Here is a 15,975-nt window from a genome sequence, read left to right on the forward strand (position 1 = left end):
GAAATATTGATACTGTAAAATATATTAATCATCTCTCATACCACCGATGCGGTACTAACCTTGGAAACTAGGATATTATTTCCCTTGTTATTATTGTAACGCTGGCTCACTCACCCTTGAAATCAGAACACAATTATACAAATATACAATAATATCGGTAGAATATGTTATGACGTGGGTGGAATCCACCCACGGTTTTACATAAAGCCTTATAACCAAGTATACATATTTTAAAAAGAATTAATAAGAAATATGCGTTTTTTTTTTGTTTTACTTGATTTGTAGATAGGAAGAAAATCTTGATTCGGACAGGAAACGATCTCAAATCGAATGTTATCTAGGCGACTTTTTGCGCAAAGCAGGTCCAATGTAAGCAGTCATTAAAGTGAGCTGTATGTTTGTCCCAGTGTACCTCTTTAACTAGTTCCGTGTGTTTACGCGCGTGTCCGCGTACGACCGGCTTTGAAAGTGAAGTGGTATGGGTTGGGCAGAGGTTGTAAACATTTTCTTGTGCTCATAATATTAAGCTCCGTTTTTTTTTAATTATAGGACTTTATACTTATTATTGATTATACCAATAAAAAGTCTTACTCTGATTTGAATTGGTATTCATGGTTTGGGTTTGGTGTTGTTGGTTCCATAACTCGGAGTTTTAAACTTACATTAAGTAAAATAAGTTCCGAAACAAATTTCTGAAATATTTTTATATTAAATATAAATAGATAACACGTTATCCAATACCAAATATCTTTACACTTTGACAAGAGCTTTATACATAAATAAGTAAATGTTCTCAACACCTGGATAGAAGGTTAGGTTGCGCCCGCGCCGACACTCATTCGCTCCACCTCAGTCGAGAGCCGAACGTCAACCGAGACACATCATACAATGTCACAAAAGTAAATCTGTGCTGTGTATTTTTAATTAAAAAAAAAAAAACAGTACTATTATGAAAGTGTGAGTGAAATGCTACAGCCCAGAGTCAGTGTTTGTGATAAAATGGCGGGTGTTTTTTTTAATCTGTTTGTCATCGCACTTCTGTGCTCTGTGACATGTCAAGGTAAGTCAAATGTCAAATTTTTAATGCTATATCTCATCCGTCCGCAACAACCTTAACTCATACGAACTGAAAATACCATTGAGATGAGAAATTGTTTCTTCAAGGTAAAATAACATCGTAAACATATGTGAAAGCACATAAATATAAGGCTCTAGGAAATGTTGAAAAGCTTCATTAATTTAATATGGATAATATCACGAACATTATTAATAAATCCATCTGAAAATTAAGTTATTTATTATACACATAAGAAATAATTTATCAACAAAAAAATATGTGTCGTAAAAAATATTTATGATATTTTCCATTTAATTATGTTAATTAAGAATATATGAAAAGAATATATTTTGAAACAACTTGTGTAAATAATATATTGAATATATAAAAGCCTCATATGACGCGATTACATTTTAATACAGAAGACATCAACGGGCGCGAGGTACTAAAGTTCTTTGTAAGAAAATTATTTTTTCTACGTTAAGTTTATTCCAATAGGTAAGGTAAGGTAAATTATATCAAAATATACTTTTGGCTAAGTAGTTTAAGTATCGGATTGCTTTTTAATTATATTAGTATTTTTTAATATTGAAGTTATATTTGACGTATGTGAATGAACATGAAACTGAAACTAGTAGATTAATGTTATTAATAAAAAATTTAAAACTAATATTATAAATTTGAAAGTGACTATCGGTTACTTCTTCACGCATAAATCGCTAGACCAATTTAGATGTAATTTGGTATGGAGATAGTTTGAGTTCAAGGACAAACGGCACTTTGAATTCATTCTTCGATTAAGGAAAAGTTTAAAAAAATAAACTACAGTAAAGTGTCCCATCGTTGAGCAAGATTTTCTTTTCTTCTGGATAAGGCTTACAGCTTATTGCATCAATGTGGATTGGTTTACATGTGTCAGGTTTTCATCCGACACATGAATGTTTCATTTTAAGCACATGAAAATTAAGCGGGGCTTTCTTGTGTAGGCACTTGCGATCGTCTGTTAAGATCACTTTCTCACTTTAGGCCATAGCCTATATACAAGATTTTTATAAAAATAAAAGTATCATTTGAATATACTTCAAGAAACTTCTTCTATCTGCATCTACAGCGTAATAAGTTATTTCCAAAGGTGCTAAATTATTTCCAAATTTCATCATTGAATCATCAGCGTTGCGGTCTTAGGATGACATAACATTTTTTTTAACGTTCGTAAATGTCAAGTTCTGAACTTTAACCATCGGAATTATGTTGATTTGCCAAAATTAATTGTAATTAAACCTTATTTGTAAAACGGGTACAGTATATGTGGGCAATTAATTAATTTAACGTAAAAGGACCGTCAGACAGATGTCATGGCATGTAATTAAAATATATTTAAGATAAGATATCTCAAACCGTATATTTAAAATTGGTGGAAAAGCGTAGTATCGATTATCTTGACGGTTAATCTTGCTAGAATCAACAGTTCAAATCGATGGTAGTTCTACACTAATTCAATGTGGTAACAGAACAAACATAGGATAATACATATCATTATTTTGATTGATTGACCTATTTAGTACACACACCACCAACCCGCATTGGAACAGCGTGGTGGAATATGTTCTAAACCTTCTTTTCAAAGGGAGAGGAGGCCTTACCCAGCAGTGGGAAATTTACAGGCTGTTGTTGTTGTTTTGTTGACCTATTTAAGGATTTTTTACTATACCTTCAAATTATCTATTTATTAATTAGCTTCTCAATTTAATCATAAATGTGTTAAATTATAAAGATATGTAGTAAAACAGAACTGATATAGATTCTTAGATCGTAAGATAAGGAAGGTGAATTATGAAAGGCAATATTGCAAAGTTTTCGTTGCATAATTAAATTAAGTGTATTTTTCCACAACCTACTTGTAGATGTTATAAATGATATATCAAATGGGGTAGTTTCGTATTCTTTCAAGCAACGATATACTATAATATGTTGAAACCGTGTAAACGATTAAATTCTGGCAGATACTGTTTTTCTAGTTAATTATAAAAATAAAATAATGGACTAGAGTTTTTTGTATCGAAATAATTTGTCAACTATTTTTGCTGGATTTGGGTGAATATTCCAATTTTCTTGGAACTTAGTGTCAGTTACGTTATATTTTAATATGGATTCTGATTACATACTTTGTTCATATGTTGTTAGGTGGCTAGATATAAGGCAACGGTTTTAATTTCATTGGGTTTATCTACCGAACAAAATCTCACGAAAAGTCCGGATACTGAAAGTAGAGGCACTTCCGCGCAACGGAAAACACGTAGAGCTGTTGGTTTTATGGCTAAGCTCTTCGTGTTCTTATCAGATTTACTGGGCCATTGAATAGTGATAATGTAGAAATAAAAGTGCACTATGCACCTATGTTTACGTAAGCATCACGCATTTTAATATGTCCGGCGTACCTTGGTCTTCCTTGAGTTTGATCTTAACCGAAATCGGTCAGCACTGACTTCACGTCACGCAGAATTTATAAGACTATTTCTGTTTGTTCTACAATGTCCTTTATCATTAATTCGTTTGTATATTTAATAAATATTTCTCGGAATAAATCGTTAATCGTATCCTTTCGAAGTCAAGGCAGGTAGCTTTGCAATAAAATTATATTTTATGAATCGATTATTTATCGGTGACTGTGTTAAATAAATTGCACAGTTAAAAGACAAAATGGCTCTTGTTTTATTAAGAATAATAACAATACTTGATCGGGTTGATTATTTTATAGTTCCTAGTATAAATGTGTCAAGTGGGGGGACAACAATAGCCCAAGAATTGAATAGCTAAGCGGTCAGTAAACCATTGAGGTAATAACGCTTCATTTTGCATTAAATGCGCCTTTCATTAATGTTCTGTTATTATGAAACAAACACATTAAACATCTGTTTTTTCAAGGATATCATTACTATAATTTGACTTCCGTCTTTGTTAAAAAAAAAACATAATTATTTCTTTGATGGATAAATTGATTTGATTCGAATGTGTGGGATTTAGTTTTTTTATAGTGATAAGGAAAATAAACTACGTACGATTTTTATTTCATATTATAATTAAAATTTAGTTCTAAGTCTTGAGAAACAGTATATCTTGCATTTAACGATGTATATTATATACTTGTGAGGCAACAGTTTACACAAGCGAAGTGAACGGTCAAAGCTAAATGCCAAACAGCTCTCGTAAAGCGTCTTCAAACGAACACACACATTAGTCAAGTCTCAAGAATATTTAGTCGCACATTACATCAGTGTACTCCGTAATATATATATATATATATATGTATATCATTTTATTCGCATTTAAATTGTAAAATAGTTAAATCGACATACTTCTTACATTACGAATTAACTTTCTAAATGCGTTTTACTTTCAATATACTTGGATTCCTACTAATGTTATATATGCGAAAGTTTCTGAGGATGTAAGTATGTTTGTTACTTTTTCACGCAAAAACTATCAAACGGATTTGGGTGAAATTTTACAGTAATGTAGGTTGTACAAGCCGGGGCGGGTTGTTAGTATTATATAAAGACGGTAAAATTAGTGATAAGTTTGTATCAAAATTGTTTCAACATATTTATAGATCAGAGTTTGTGATAACAATGAGGGATGTTCCTATTTTTCGACCTAAATTTCTCTCTATACTCCACCTATTACAGAATAATTGCTTTGTTGGCATTTTGAATTCTGAGTGGCCCAGTGTAATTACAGACAAACAGATGCTTAGCGGCTCATTAACAGTGTAAAGAATACTCAATTATACAGTACGATGAGTGTGTAACCAGTGACGTCTTCCAACTTTATATAAAATTATTTCTTATTTTTTGCAAAGTAAAATATTTTACTTATAAATTTATAAAAGGGTTTTCATATCTTACGTTCATTATATATTTGAAACGTCCTTGTGTCATCTTTTTATAAGTAAATGTCAATGTGCAAAGGATTTTGAATTTTAATTTAATTGAAATAAGAAATAATTCGTTTTTATACGCTGTTTCATACGCTACTCATATATAAAGAAGTCTTCCTTAAAATTAATAAAAAAAGTGCAATCGATGAAATAATAAATACCGCGACAACTTCATAATTACCCTTCAAGGACAATCTTCTGCGTGTATATTGTAACACACATCCGTGTCAAGAACATTAAACTCCATAGTCGAGTGTAGTCTAAGGCTCTAAGCGAATCGGACAAGTCACGACCCCTTTCAGATCAAAAGTGAAACTGGTCGTTGCGTCAGCGCAAATAGATCTAAGATTCTTTGTCAATTGATCACGAGCTCTGAGAATCGACGTTTTAAAACGTCTATCTTTACTTTGAATTGTTACCCAAAAACAACCTATTATTAAAATATAATAACATCACGTAGAATTATGAATTAGCATATTATTATTTTAATTTTGTGAGTCGAGGTGACCCAGTGGTTAGAGCGCGTGCATCTTAACCGATGATTGCGGGTTCAAACCCAGGCAAGCAACGCTGTTTCATGTGCTTAATTTGTCTTTATAATTCATCTCGTGCTCTGAAAGGAAAGAAGCGGTGAAGGAAAACATCGTGAGGAAACCTGCATGTGACAAATTTCATAGAAATTCTGCCACATGTGTATTCCACCAACCCGCAATGGAACAGCATCGTGGAATATGTTCCAAACCTTCTCCTCAAAGGGAGAGGAGGCCTTTAGCCCAGCTGTGGGAATTTACAGGCTGTTGTTGTTGCATATTATTTTTAAAGCCATTCAAAATTGATTCTCGGGCTAGTTTTAGTGCATAAATAAAATTCCGTTTATAAACAACTAGCGAACCCGCACGGCTCTCGAATCACTCTATTTATTAAAAAAAACCGCCTTAAAATCCGTTGCGTAATTTAAAAGATCTAAGCATACATAGAGACAGACAGCCGTAAGTAACTTTGTTTAAGATTATGTAATGATGATAATGATATTAATTACAAAACTAAAAATTGTTTTCTTGGTTCTGTTCGGGAATCGAACCCAGTACCTCGAGATCCGCAGTCTAACCTCACCACAAGACCGAGGCATGGACATGTATTACGTATAAACATTAAAATTTTAAAAATATTAACGAAATATAAGTTTGCATTATACCGATTATAATAGCAGATAATAATTAATTTAAAATCCGTCATTGCGTACACATAATTAACCTCAAAAATTAAACAAACCTGACGCGTTATAGTCATTAATAAATTAACATATTATATTATATATTTCGCTATTTGATTTTTTAAAAGTAGAACGTCGTTGATTAAAGATCATTCCGTGAATCTACCGCACTAATGTATTTGGAATCATCCGTTTAGTAAATAAGGTTGAATCGAATCGTAACATCGATCAATATCGATTCGATTTGGACTGCCAATGAAAAGGTTAATCGATACTAATATTATAAAGAGGGATCTTTTTTTTTGTATATAAGAGGTATACTAGTGACTCGATTCTAAAAAAAGAGTACAAAGCTACATTATTCCTTAGTGGATTAGAATATTTTTTTTATTTATATCATAATATTTTTATTATTAACACATAATATTATGATAGTAGAGCAGAAAGGCCAAGATTACAATTTGGCGAATAGAATTTTCATGTGCTTAATTTTTGTTTAAAATTTATCTTGAGGTGTTAGATGTAGGAAAACGCCTTAGTTGAAATTCTGCCACGTGAATCAATAAGGGGACGAATTCTACTAATATATTAATATATAAACGTTTTTATTCAATTTAGTTTTTGTTTTGATTCGTCGAATTAGTAATAGATTTTAGCTAGTAGATTTTACCTTCGGCATTCAAAGTAGCCAGGAACTTCTTCAAAGCGACATTTACTTGACTTTATGACAAAATATAAAATAAAAATATAATTGTTGTAACCAGGAATATCTAACAAAAAAGGCTATAGCTTTCACGACAAGAACGTTACTCATAGAAAAGTTTCTCTTTGATTTAAAAATTTTAATTCGCTTTCGCGCCTAAAGAAATTCCTTCTCTCCAAAAATATATCATTCTAGATCCAATTATGTCAAGAATGCCAGCAGCATTTCCCTGCTGAATTTGCATAATCGCGAAAGTGATAAGTTTGAATATATTTTTATATATAATATAATTAGTTTCACATAGTAAAAGGCTTTTTAAGTGAAAACAAGTTTGAAATGACGAATTGTTTGACATCACATTTCTCTAGATAAATCTCGACAAGTGGAGCCACACCCTAAACCTGTAGCTGACTAGGTCAGTTCAATAGCCGTGCGTGTGCGCATCTCGGCTTATTGTTAACTGGCATGCGTATGCGAGCTTCGTTATGCTAAACTATATAATTCATTAAAGAGTTGAAGTTATGTTAGTTCGTAAAAGTAACAGACTAAGGCTTCGACTGGGGAGAAGGTTAAACCCTAATTCTAATACACATTATTGTTTGTATATGAGTAGTGTGAAGTGTAATTTAGTTATTAATGATCAATATATATGTAAAGTAAAGTAGTAAGTAAAGTAACAGCCTGTAAATTTCCCACTGCTGGGCTAAGACCTCCTCTACCATTAAGGAGAAGGGTTGGAACATATTCAACCGCGCTCCAATGAGGGTGGATACACATGTGGCAGAATTACATTGATTTCAAAAGCACACCTTAAACCGCCAATCATCTGTTAAGATGCACGCGTTTTAAATACTGGGTCAGCTCGGTTCGTAATAAAATAAGTGAATCTTTTGATAAGTGGAGTATTCCATCTACAATCGTTATCTGCTAGACAGAGGTCGCTCCCACGCCCTTTCTCCACCTCCCGCATCAAATCGGGTTCCGTCACCTTTTAATTTCCAATCGATAAAACGAATAAGATTTATTGAAATGACCTTAACGTCACAGAACATTTAATTTTGAGATTTTACTTCGAGAATTGTGAGCGATTTTTGTGAGCCAAGTTCGTTTGTTTCAAGATTAAGGCCATTTGTAAGAAACAATTACACAGGATTTTTTTTTTTAATAAATATGAGACAACATCACATACATCACTCTGATCCCAATGAAAGTAGCTAAAGCACTTGTGTTATGGAAAATCAGAAGTAACGAAAGTACCACAAACACCCAGAGCCAAGACAACATAGAAAACTTATGGTAATCTACATCGACTCGGCCGGGAATCGAACCCGGGACTCTGAGTGGCGTACCCATGAAAACCGATGTACACACCACTCGACCACGGAGGTCGTCAATTGTAAAGCGTGTTTTTTTTAAATATGTATTATAATTTTTTTTTTTTCTTATAAGCAATTTAAATTAAAAACAATTTGATTCTCATAATTCAATTCAGATCAAATTGAATATCAATAAATAGTTTATTACAAAATCATAACAATAAATGTTTATATATGTTTATAATAACAATGACATATTACATAAATATATGTATTAAAAAATATTACAAATCACAAACTGACTTGTCTGACAGCTCGTATATAATTATTTAAGCATTATCAGTTTGAACTTGCGTTCGCTAGGTCTGTCAAATTCTGTTATATAAGTAGGTAAATTAAAATAGATATAATATTGCCGATCCTTTAATTTATTTCGAAATACTTAGAGTACTTTATTATCTATACTAATATTAAAAATGCGAAAGTAACGCTGTCTTTCTTTCACGACCAACAACAACAACAACAACAGCCTGTAAATTCCCATTGCTGGGCTGAAGGCCTCCTCTCCCTTTGAGGAGAAGGTTTGGAACATATTCCACCACGCTGTTCCAATGCGGGTTGGTGGAATACACACGTGACAGAATTTCTATGAAATTTGTCAGATGCAGGATTCCTCGCGATGTTTTCCTTCACCGCTGAGCACGAGATGAATTATAAAGACAAATTAAGCACATGAATTAGCGGTGCTTGCCTAGGTTTCAACCCGCAATCACCGGTTAAGATGCACGCGTTCTAACCACTGGGCCATCTCATCTTTCACGACCGCTGAACGGAATTGGATGAAATTTGGTGTGAAGCAAACTTGAACTTCAAGAATGGACATAGACATTTTTGCCTGGTACATGATAACCAACACCCACCAACCACCAAAACGCTAGCGAAGCCGCAGGCTACTACTAGTAGAATATACAGAGGCTATTGCAACTAGAAGTTATTAATATATTAATATATTTTTAATGAATTATTCGACACAATTTAAGCGAAAGTGTACTGGTTAACACTTGTTCGAACTCGGCCGTGAATTGAGTAGCGCTGTGGAATAAGAATATAATCTTGTAATATTAAATTGGTGGTAAGGCTTTGTGCAAGTCCGTCTAGGTAAGACCCAAGTTGGAAGGGTGACTTAGTTCCCAAGGTTGATGGTGTATTGGAGATGTAAGGAATGATTCACATTTCTTGAGACGTCAATGCTGGCGATGATTAATATCAGTGGCTTATTTATACAACCCTCTACGTATGTCATAAAAAAATAGGACATCAAGTAATACTCTGAAAATAAAAATTATACATAAAAATGAAGTCTCAAAAATTTTATCTAGCAATTTAAATGGGACTAAAAAAATCCAAGGTTTACCAATGAATTTCTGTTTTATTTTTTTGTAAATACATCTGAATCGTGAATTTCCTTTTTATTGTAGTTGGGTAACATTTCCTCCCAATAAGAGATGGCTTTAGGTCAGTCGAATATTAATAGGCTGTTGCTTTCATTTTCTTTGCTTCACTGTGAAAAATAAACATATAAAAAAGCCCCGAAACGCCGTAACTATGATCACAGCCTTACCACTTTCACAATCCGATGAAAGGTCAAACAAGTTTCGTTTGTTTGCATGTGTGCGTAACATGCCTAACATACACAAATCATTATCAACTCTCACGATTCACGATTAAGGTTTATTTTGCTATGACGATATCATTGAAGACGCTGAGTTGACTTTCTAAATTTTTCGGCGTATTTCGTTCCCGCTATAATAACATTTTATAGATTAGTTAAAAGGGTGTGTAAAAATTGATAAATTGTGTATTTGTATTTTATATTAGAAGAAACCTTTTTATAGTTCTCAATTCAATATCCATGTATTGTATATAGTTAAATGGCTAAATATGACACATGATATTAAGTACTGCCATCAAATCAAATCAAAATAAACTTTATTCAAGTAGGTTTTTACAAGCACTTTTGAATCGTCATTTAACAATTAAGTGAAGCTACAACCGGTTCGGAAAGTAGATTCTACCGAGAAGAACCGACAAGAAACTCAGTAGTTACTCTTTTTCATCATTTAAAAAATACAGTCATGTTAGTTAAATACAATTATATATGTATGCAATGTATCCTGCCTGGAAGTCAACAGGTATTAATTCCACGCTTTTTTATCATCTATATAATCTTGTATCGAATAATATGCTTTTTATACCAATTTTTTACAAACGATTTCAATTTACGAAACGGCAAAGGTAAAAATGATCGTCATATAGATCCTAGCAGGAAAAGAAATGGCAATCATTTGTATGATTTGTAAAAGCCCGTCCATGTAGGAACAACCAACTCGGACACTCCATCATCAAACAAGAGCACTCAGTATTGTTCTGTTCTTCTAATGGTAACCCAGTATAACTATAGGCAACAATTTTAGTTAGCAAGTTTTGGTGGGCATTGGCGATGTAAGGAATATTTATTATCTATGTCATTATCTATGAACGGATCACTTACCACCAGGTGGCAAATATGATCATCCTACCTACTTGATAAATAATACCATAAACACCTTTATATGATTTTATACCTACCTACCTGCCAAATTTCGATAACGCGTTACAGTTTCTGAGATTTTGTGTTTAATCAGAAAGTGGTATTTTCCTTTTCAACCGACTTCAAAAAGGAGGAGGTTATCAATTCGTCTGTATTTTTTTTCCACCGGTTCCAAATATAACGATAACTATAACTATGTTATATAATCGTAAATCAACTTTTAAGTAGTCTAATATTATTAATTTCTTTTTATTTAAGAGGACTCTAAATATATGCTCAATACGCAATTATTTTTATTGCTTTTTAGTGCATATTTATTTGTTTTAAAATAGTGTTTTGTTTGAAGTCGGTTTTTCTTATTGTTAAAAATTTTATATACATGTGTTTATATATAGCACATTATAATTATGTATTATGTAGATAGAGAGTTGCAAAACGTTTGATTTGTGTACGCAACTTGCATCTTTTTTAATGGAGTTACACTAATGAGACAGTATATTATGACATGATATTATAATTAGTCCCAACAAGAAGTTCTACTTAGCTCATAATTAAGTATGAAGGAACATGACATTAATACCATTAATGTTTCTCAAAATAAAAAAAATCTGTTAATTACGCTTTGCTTTTGATATATCTTTTATGTAGCTCATCTGACGGTATGTGGTCACCATCGAATATACATTTGCAATTAAGATGTTATATGCCTGGTGCCTGTAGAACTTCGAACTACCATCAAATAGAAACACAGAGATGCTAAGTATTGCTGGGTTGCATATAAAATTAATATTTTTGTTCGAGTAGGCTTTTACAAGCACTTTTGAATCAAACTATTATATTAAGTGAAGCTGTCATCGCTTCGGCAAGAAACTCAGTAGTTGCTCATATTCAACTTTTAAAAATACAACGTCATGTTGTATGTATGACATTAAATATAATAAACGTTTTGTTTTAGTAACATCAACTAACTGTATGTTTCAAAGACAAATATGACAATAATACAAACTCCGTAATAAGAAAACTAGGTAGGCACGAGACCTATATGTCCTTTACATACTTGTGAGAAACAATGACACGATCGTAAAACAATAAATTAAAACCTTAACCCAATATTTTAGAGTTCAAAATTGCTTATCATTTCTAATCAATGTGCTTTGGAAAAAATGTATACATGTGTTCTCATGGTTGTGATATAACATACTGGTAAATAGACGCTTTTTACATATGTTTTATAGTAGCTGTCTATTCATTCTGTGGCACCAAATATATGTAAAGTAAAAGTAAACGTAACAGCCCGTAAATTTCCCACTGCGGGGCTAAGGCCTCCTCTCTTAATAAGGAAAGGTTTTGGAACATATTCCACCACACTGTTCCAATGCAGGTTGGTGGAATATATATATGTATATTTATTAAAACACCAGCGACCTGCCCCGACTTCACACGGGTGCAAAATTGATACTAAATATTTTACACAATAGAAATATTGTCATTGTCCATGTTTTATATACAAATCCCTCCTCTCGAATCACTCTATCTGTTAAAAAAACCGCATCAAAATCCGTTGCATAATTTTAAAGATCTAAGCATTCATAGGGATAGACAGCGGTAAGCGACTTTGTTTTATACCGTGTTATGATGATGAAGTTAACTTTGACTATATTTATGAACTAAAATATTAGAACTATATCCTATTGCAAAATATTTTGGCATTTTTCACGGTTTGAACGATATTATGTCTTATATATAACCAGATAATTATCAGTATCGCTTGCAGTGCTCAGTATGCGTAAACAATTACCCGATACGACTCACTATTTATATTTGACGTAAATAAACGATAATCCAACACGCAACTGTCAAAATCAGCTGTTTAATGTCAATTCAATCTCAACAATCAGTTTAGAAATGGAATGGAAGAAGTTTGCTCGGAAATTGTATATGAGCTCTTAGTAGATTACTTCAAACAATGTTTTTTTAAATATGAGACAACATCACATACATTACTCTAATTCCAATATAAGTAGCTAAAGCACTTGTATTATGGACAAACACCCAGACCCTAAACAACATAGAAAACTAATGATAATCTACATTGACTCGGCCGGGAATCGAACCCGGGATCTCGGAGTCGCGTACCCATGAAAACCAGTGTACACACCACTCCATCACGGAGGTCGTCATAATGTTATTCGAAGTTCGGTAATTTTAATTATTAATTAATTAATTTAAATCTAATAGAATTTCTAAGGCATGGAATTAATAGTTGTTGACTTCCAGGAAGGATATGTTACATACATTTATAATTGTAATTAATTAACATGGAACACTTTCTTCCCGGTTTCCTCTCAGTAGAATCTACTGTCCGATTCGGAAGTAGCTTCACTTAATATAGTTGTTCAATTATGATTCAAAAGTTCTTATTAAGCTTACTCGAATAAAGAATATTTCAACTATCTCCTGTCGTAGATATGCAGAAAATAAAGAAGATTTTTGATTTAACATACAATTAATTTAAGAAAAAAAGTTACTGGCCGATTAGAGATCAGTTCTACGGCTGTATAAGAAAATAAAATAAAAAAACGTAAAAAACGTAAACAAAATCAAAAGTGTCATAGGCTTCGAAATAACTAAAAAATCATTTGAACAAATGACAAGTTTCGCAAAATAGTATTATAATATTATTATATTATCATGTAGGTTATATAATAAATTCAATTGTAATTAATCATTATACCTACGTATTATATTTGAACAATACATCAAAACAAGATAAAATTAACTGATTCTTAAAGAATCTGCATTCAGTTGCATTCTTAACTCTTTTTTTATACTTGTAAGAGGTCATAATAACTGCTTGAATTAAAGCAAATTTGCATTTTGATTGATTACACGATTAACTTACTTAAGTTATGATTTTGTCTGCATTGTACATTACAATTATGACTTTATATAACATAATTTACCTTCACAAATCAATTAAATATCGTATGCCGTGACCGCACCTATCAAATGTTACTTCACGTGATATCAATGTCATAATACATGATATTAAGGGGAGCAGGAAGTTCATGCGCTTGCGCAGTTTCCACCACATAGTACATAGAGGTCGAATTTGAGATAATGGGCGTATTACGTGTTATATAATTAAGTCATTGATATAATGCAATTATCAGATTACTAATTGATTGAATTAACGTTTTTAGGCCATATGTACGAGTTATTATTAATTATAAAACATTATACCTGTATAAACGCGATTTCGATGAGAGAGTTGGCCCAGTGGTAGTTATTAACACGTGCATCTTAACCGTAGATTACGGGTTCAAGCCTAGGCTCCTATTAATTTTCATGTGCTTAATTGGTGTTTATATTTCATCTCATGTTTGATGGCGAAGGAAAGCATCGTGAGGACTTGCATTGGAACAGCGTGGTGGAATATTCTCTTAAGCTTCTCCTTAAAGGGAGAGAAAGCAGTGGGAAAATTTGCAAATTGTTATTATTTATTATCCAATAAACAGCGATTTCTATCGTCTCTGATTGGTCTAAATAAGATTAGTCGTGTGAGACTGGACCAATTGCAGCGATCGTAATCACATTCAGAATAGCCTTTCAAAACACTTCCACGCTATCATCTGTGTAGTAAGCTGTTATTATACACGTAACACACCTAACGTTATTAGTTTTAGATTTTACATAATGCTTTACTTCCGTATGTAAGACAATAAGGTGTTGAGGAAAAGCTATTGTTGTGACGTTAAATTCATATTATATACTTCACGTAACTGCTATTGCAATACATATATGACAATTATTATAGAGAGCCGATATGGTCCAGTGGTTAGAACGCGTGCGTCGTAAATGATGGGTGATTCATTCATTCACGGTGAAGGAAAAAGTCGTGAGGAAACCCCTTTCATAGAAATTCTGCCACATGCCAATCCGCATTGGCACAGCGTGATGAAATATGTTCCAAACCTTCTCATCAAAAGGGAGATCTTAGCCCAGCTGTGGGAAATTTATAGATTGTTGTTGTTGTATTTGCATTCATAAATGATAAATGCCATATGTGTAGAGCAAAAAGCTTTTTCAAAAATGTAACGACTCGCCTTAGTACTTAGTACTTAGACTTAGTACGCCACACTGGTGGGGTAGGGCTGGTTCGTTTTTTGTTCGGACGATCGGAATTGCGATTCAACGGAGTAATGCTGGCATTCTTGTCACCATTCCACGCGGTTATGATTTATATAGTAAATATTTTTAATTCTTATTTATCAATACTTAACTTGACTTGGACTTATGTTAGTTATTCTTATATTTATAAAAAAATAATTCCTAAAATAATGATTAAGTATACTTTAGTTACTATTAAAAAAATTTGTGATAGAAGTTTTGGTCGAAAGGTACATCCTGACTAGTTGTAGCCCGTGGCTTCGCTCGCGTTTTAGGGTGTTAGTTGTCATGTGTTAAGAGTCGAGATGGCCCAGTGGTTAGAACGCGTGCATCTTAACCGATGATTGCGGGTTCAAATCCAAGCAAGCACCGCTGATTCATGTGCTTAATTTGTCTTTATAATTGATCATGTGCTCAGCGGTGAAGCAAAACATCGTGAGAAAACCTGCATGTGGCAAATTTCATAGAAATTCTGCCACATGTGTATTCCACCAACCTGCATTGGAACAGCATGGTGGAATATATTCCAAACCTTCTCCTCAAAGGGAGAGGAGGCCTTTAGCCCAGCAGTGGTAATTTACAGGCTGTTGTTATTGTTGTCATGTGTTAGACAAAAAAAGTACCCTATTACCTTCTTTGGAGTTCAAGTTTTCTTCATACCAAATTTTCTCCAATTTCGTTCAAGGGTTTGGCAGTGAAAGAGAGACAGAGACATACAGACTTCGAAATTTATAATATTAGTATAGATTACTATTAGTTATATTTATATGATGAAATCTTCCGTGTAAATTCGTGCAAAGTGTGGGTTGCTAGTGCACAATAATATTGAATGGCGCAGTATAAACATACATATGTATGTACGAAGTAAGGTGTAAGGCGGTCCGTTCTTAAGACACGAAATAATAAAAATGCTAAACTTACAGTAACTTATTCTAGTTTAATGTCCAATTAATTACAAATATTTCAAAGAAAAAACGCAATGCAACGCT

At 32.8% G+C, this 15,975-nt stretch overlaps 1 protein-coding gene across 4 annotated transcripts in view; it reads left to right on the forward strand.

Annotated features, from left to right (window-relative positions):
• Positions 1-831: 831 nt before the first annotated feature.
• LOC124540573 (mucin-17) overlaps positions 832-15,975 on the forward strand; it is a 102,368-nt gene continuing 87,224 nt past the window's right edge. For 3 of the 4 annotated variants that reach the window (XM_047118254.1, XM_047118255.1, XM_047118256.1), the window contains exon 1: positions 832-1,060. In XM_047118254.1, coding sequence (XP_046974210.1) covers positions 967-1,060 — 94 coding nt within the window. In that variant the 5' untranslated portion in view covers positions 832-966. The remainder of the gene's footprint in view (positions 1,061-15,975) is intronic. The other variant, XM_047118257.1, reaches the window with a different exon arrangement.

This window comes from Vanessa cardui, chromosome 25 (genome assembly GCF_905220365.1).
Source record: "Vanessa cardui chromosome 25, ilVanCard2.1, whole genome shotgun sequence".
NCBI classification, from domain to species: domain Eukaryota; kingdom Metazoa; phylum Arthropoda; class Insecta; order Lepidoptera; family Nymphalidae; genus Vanessa; species Vanessa cardui.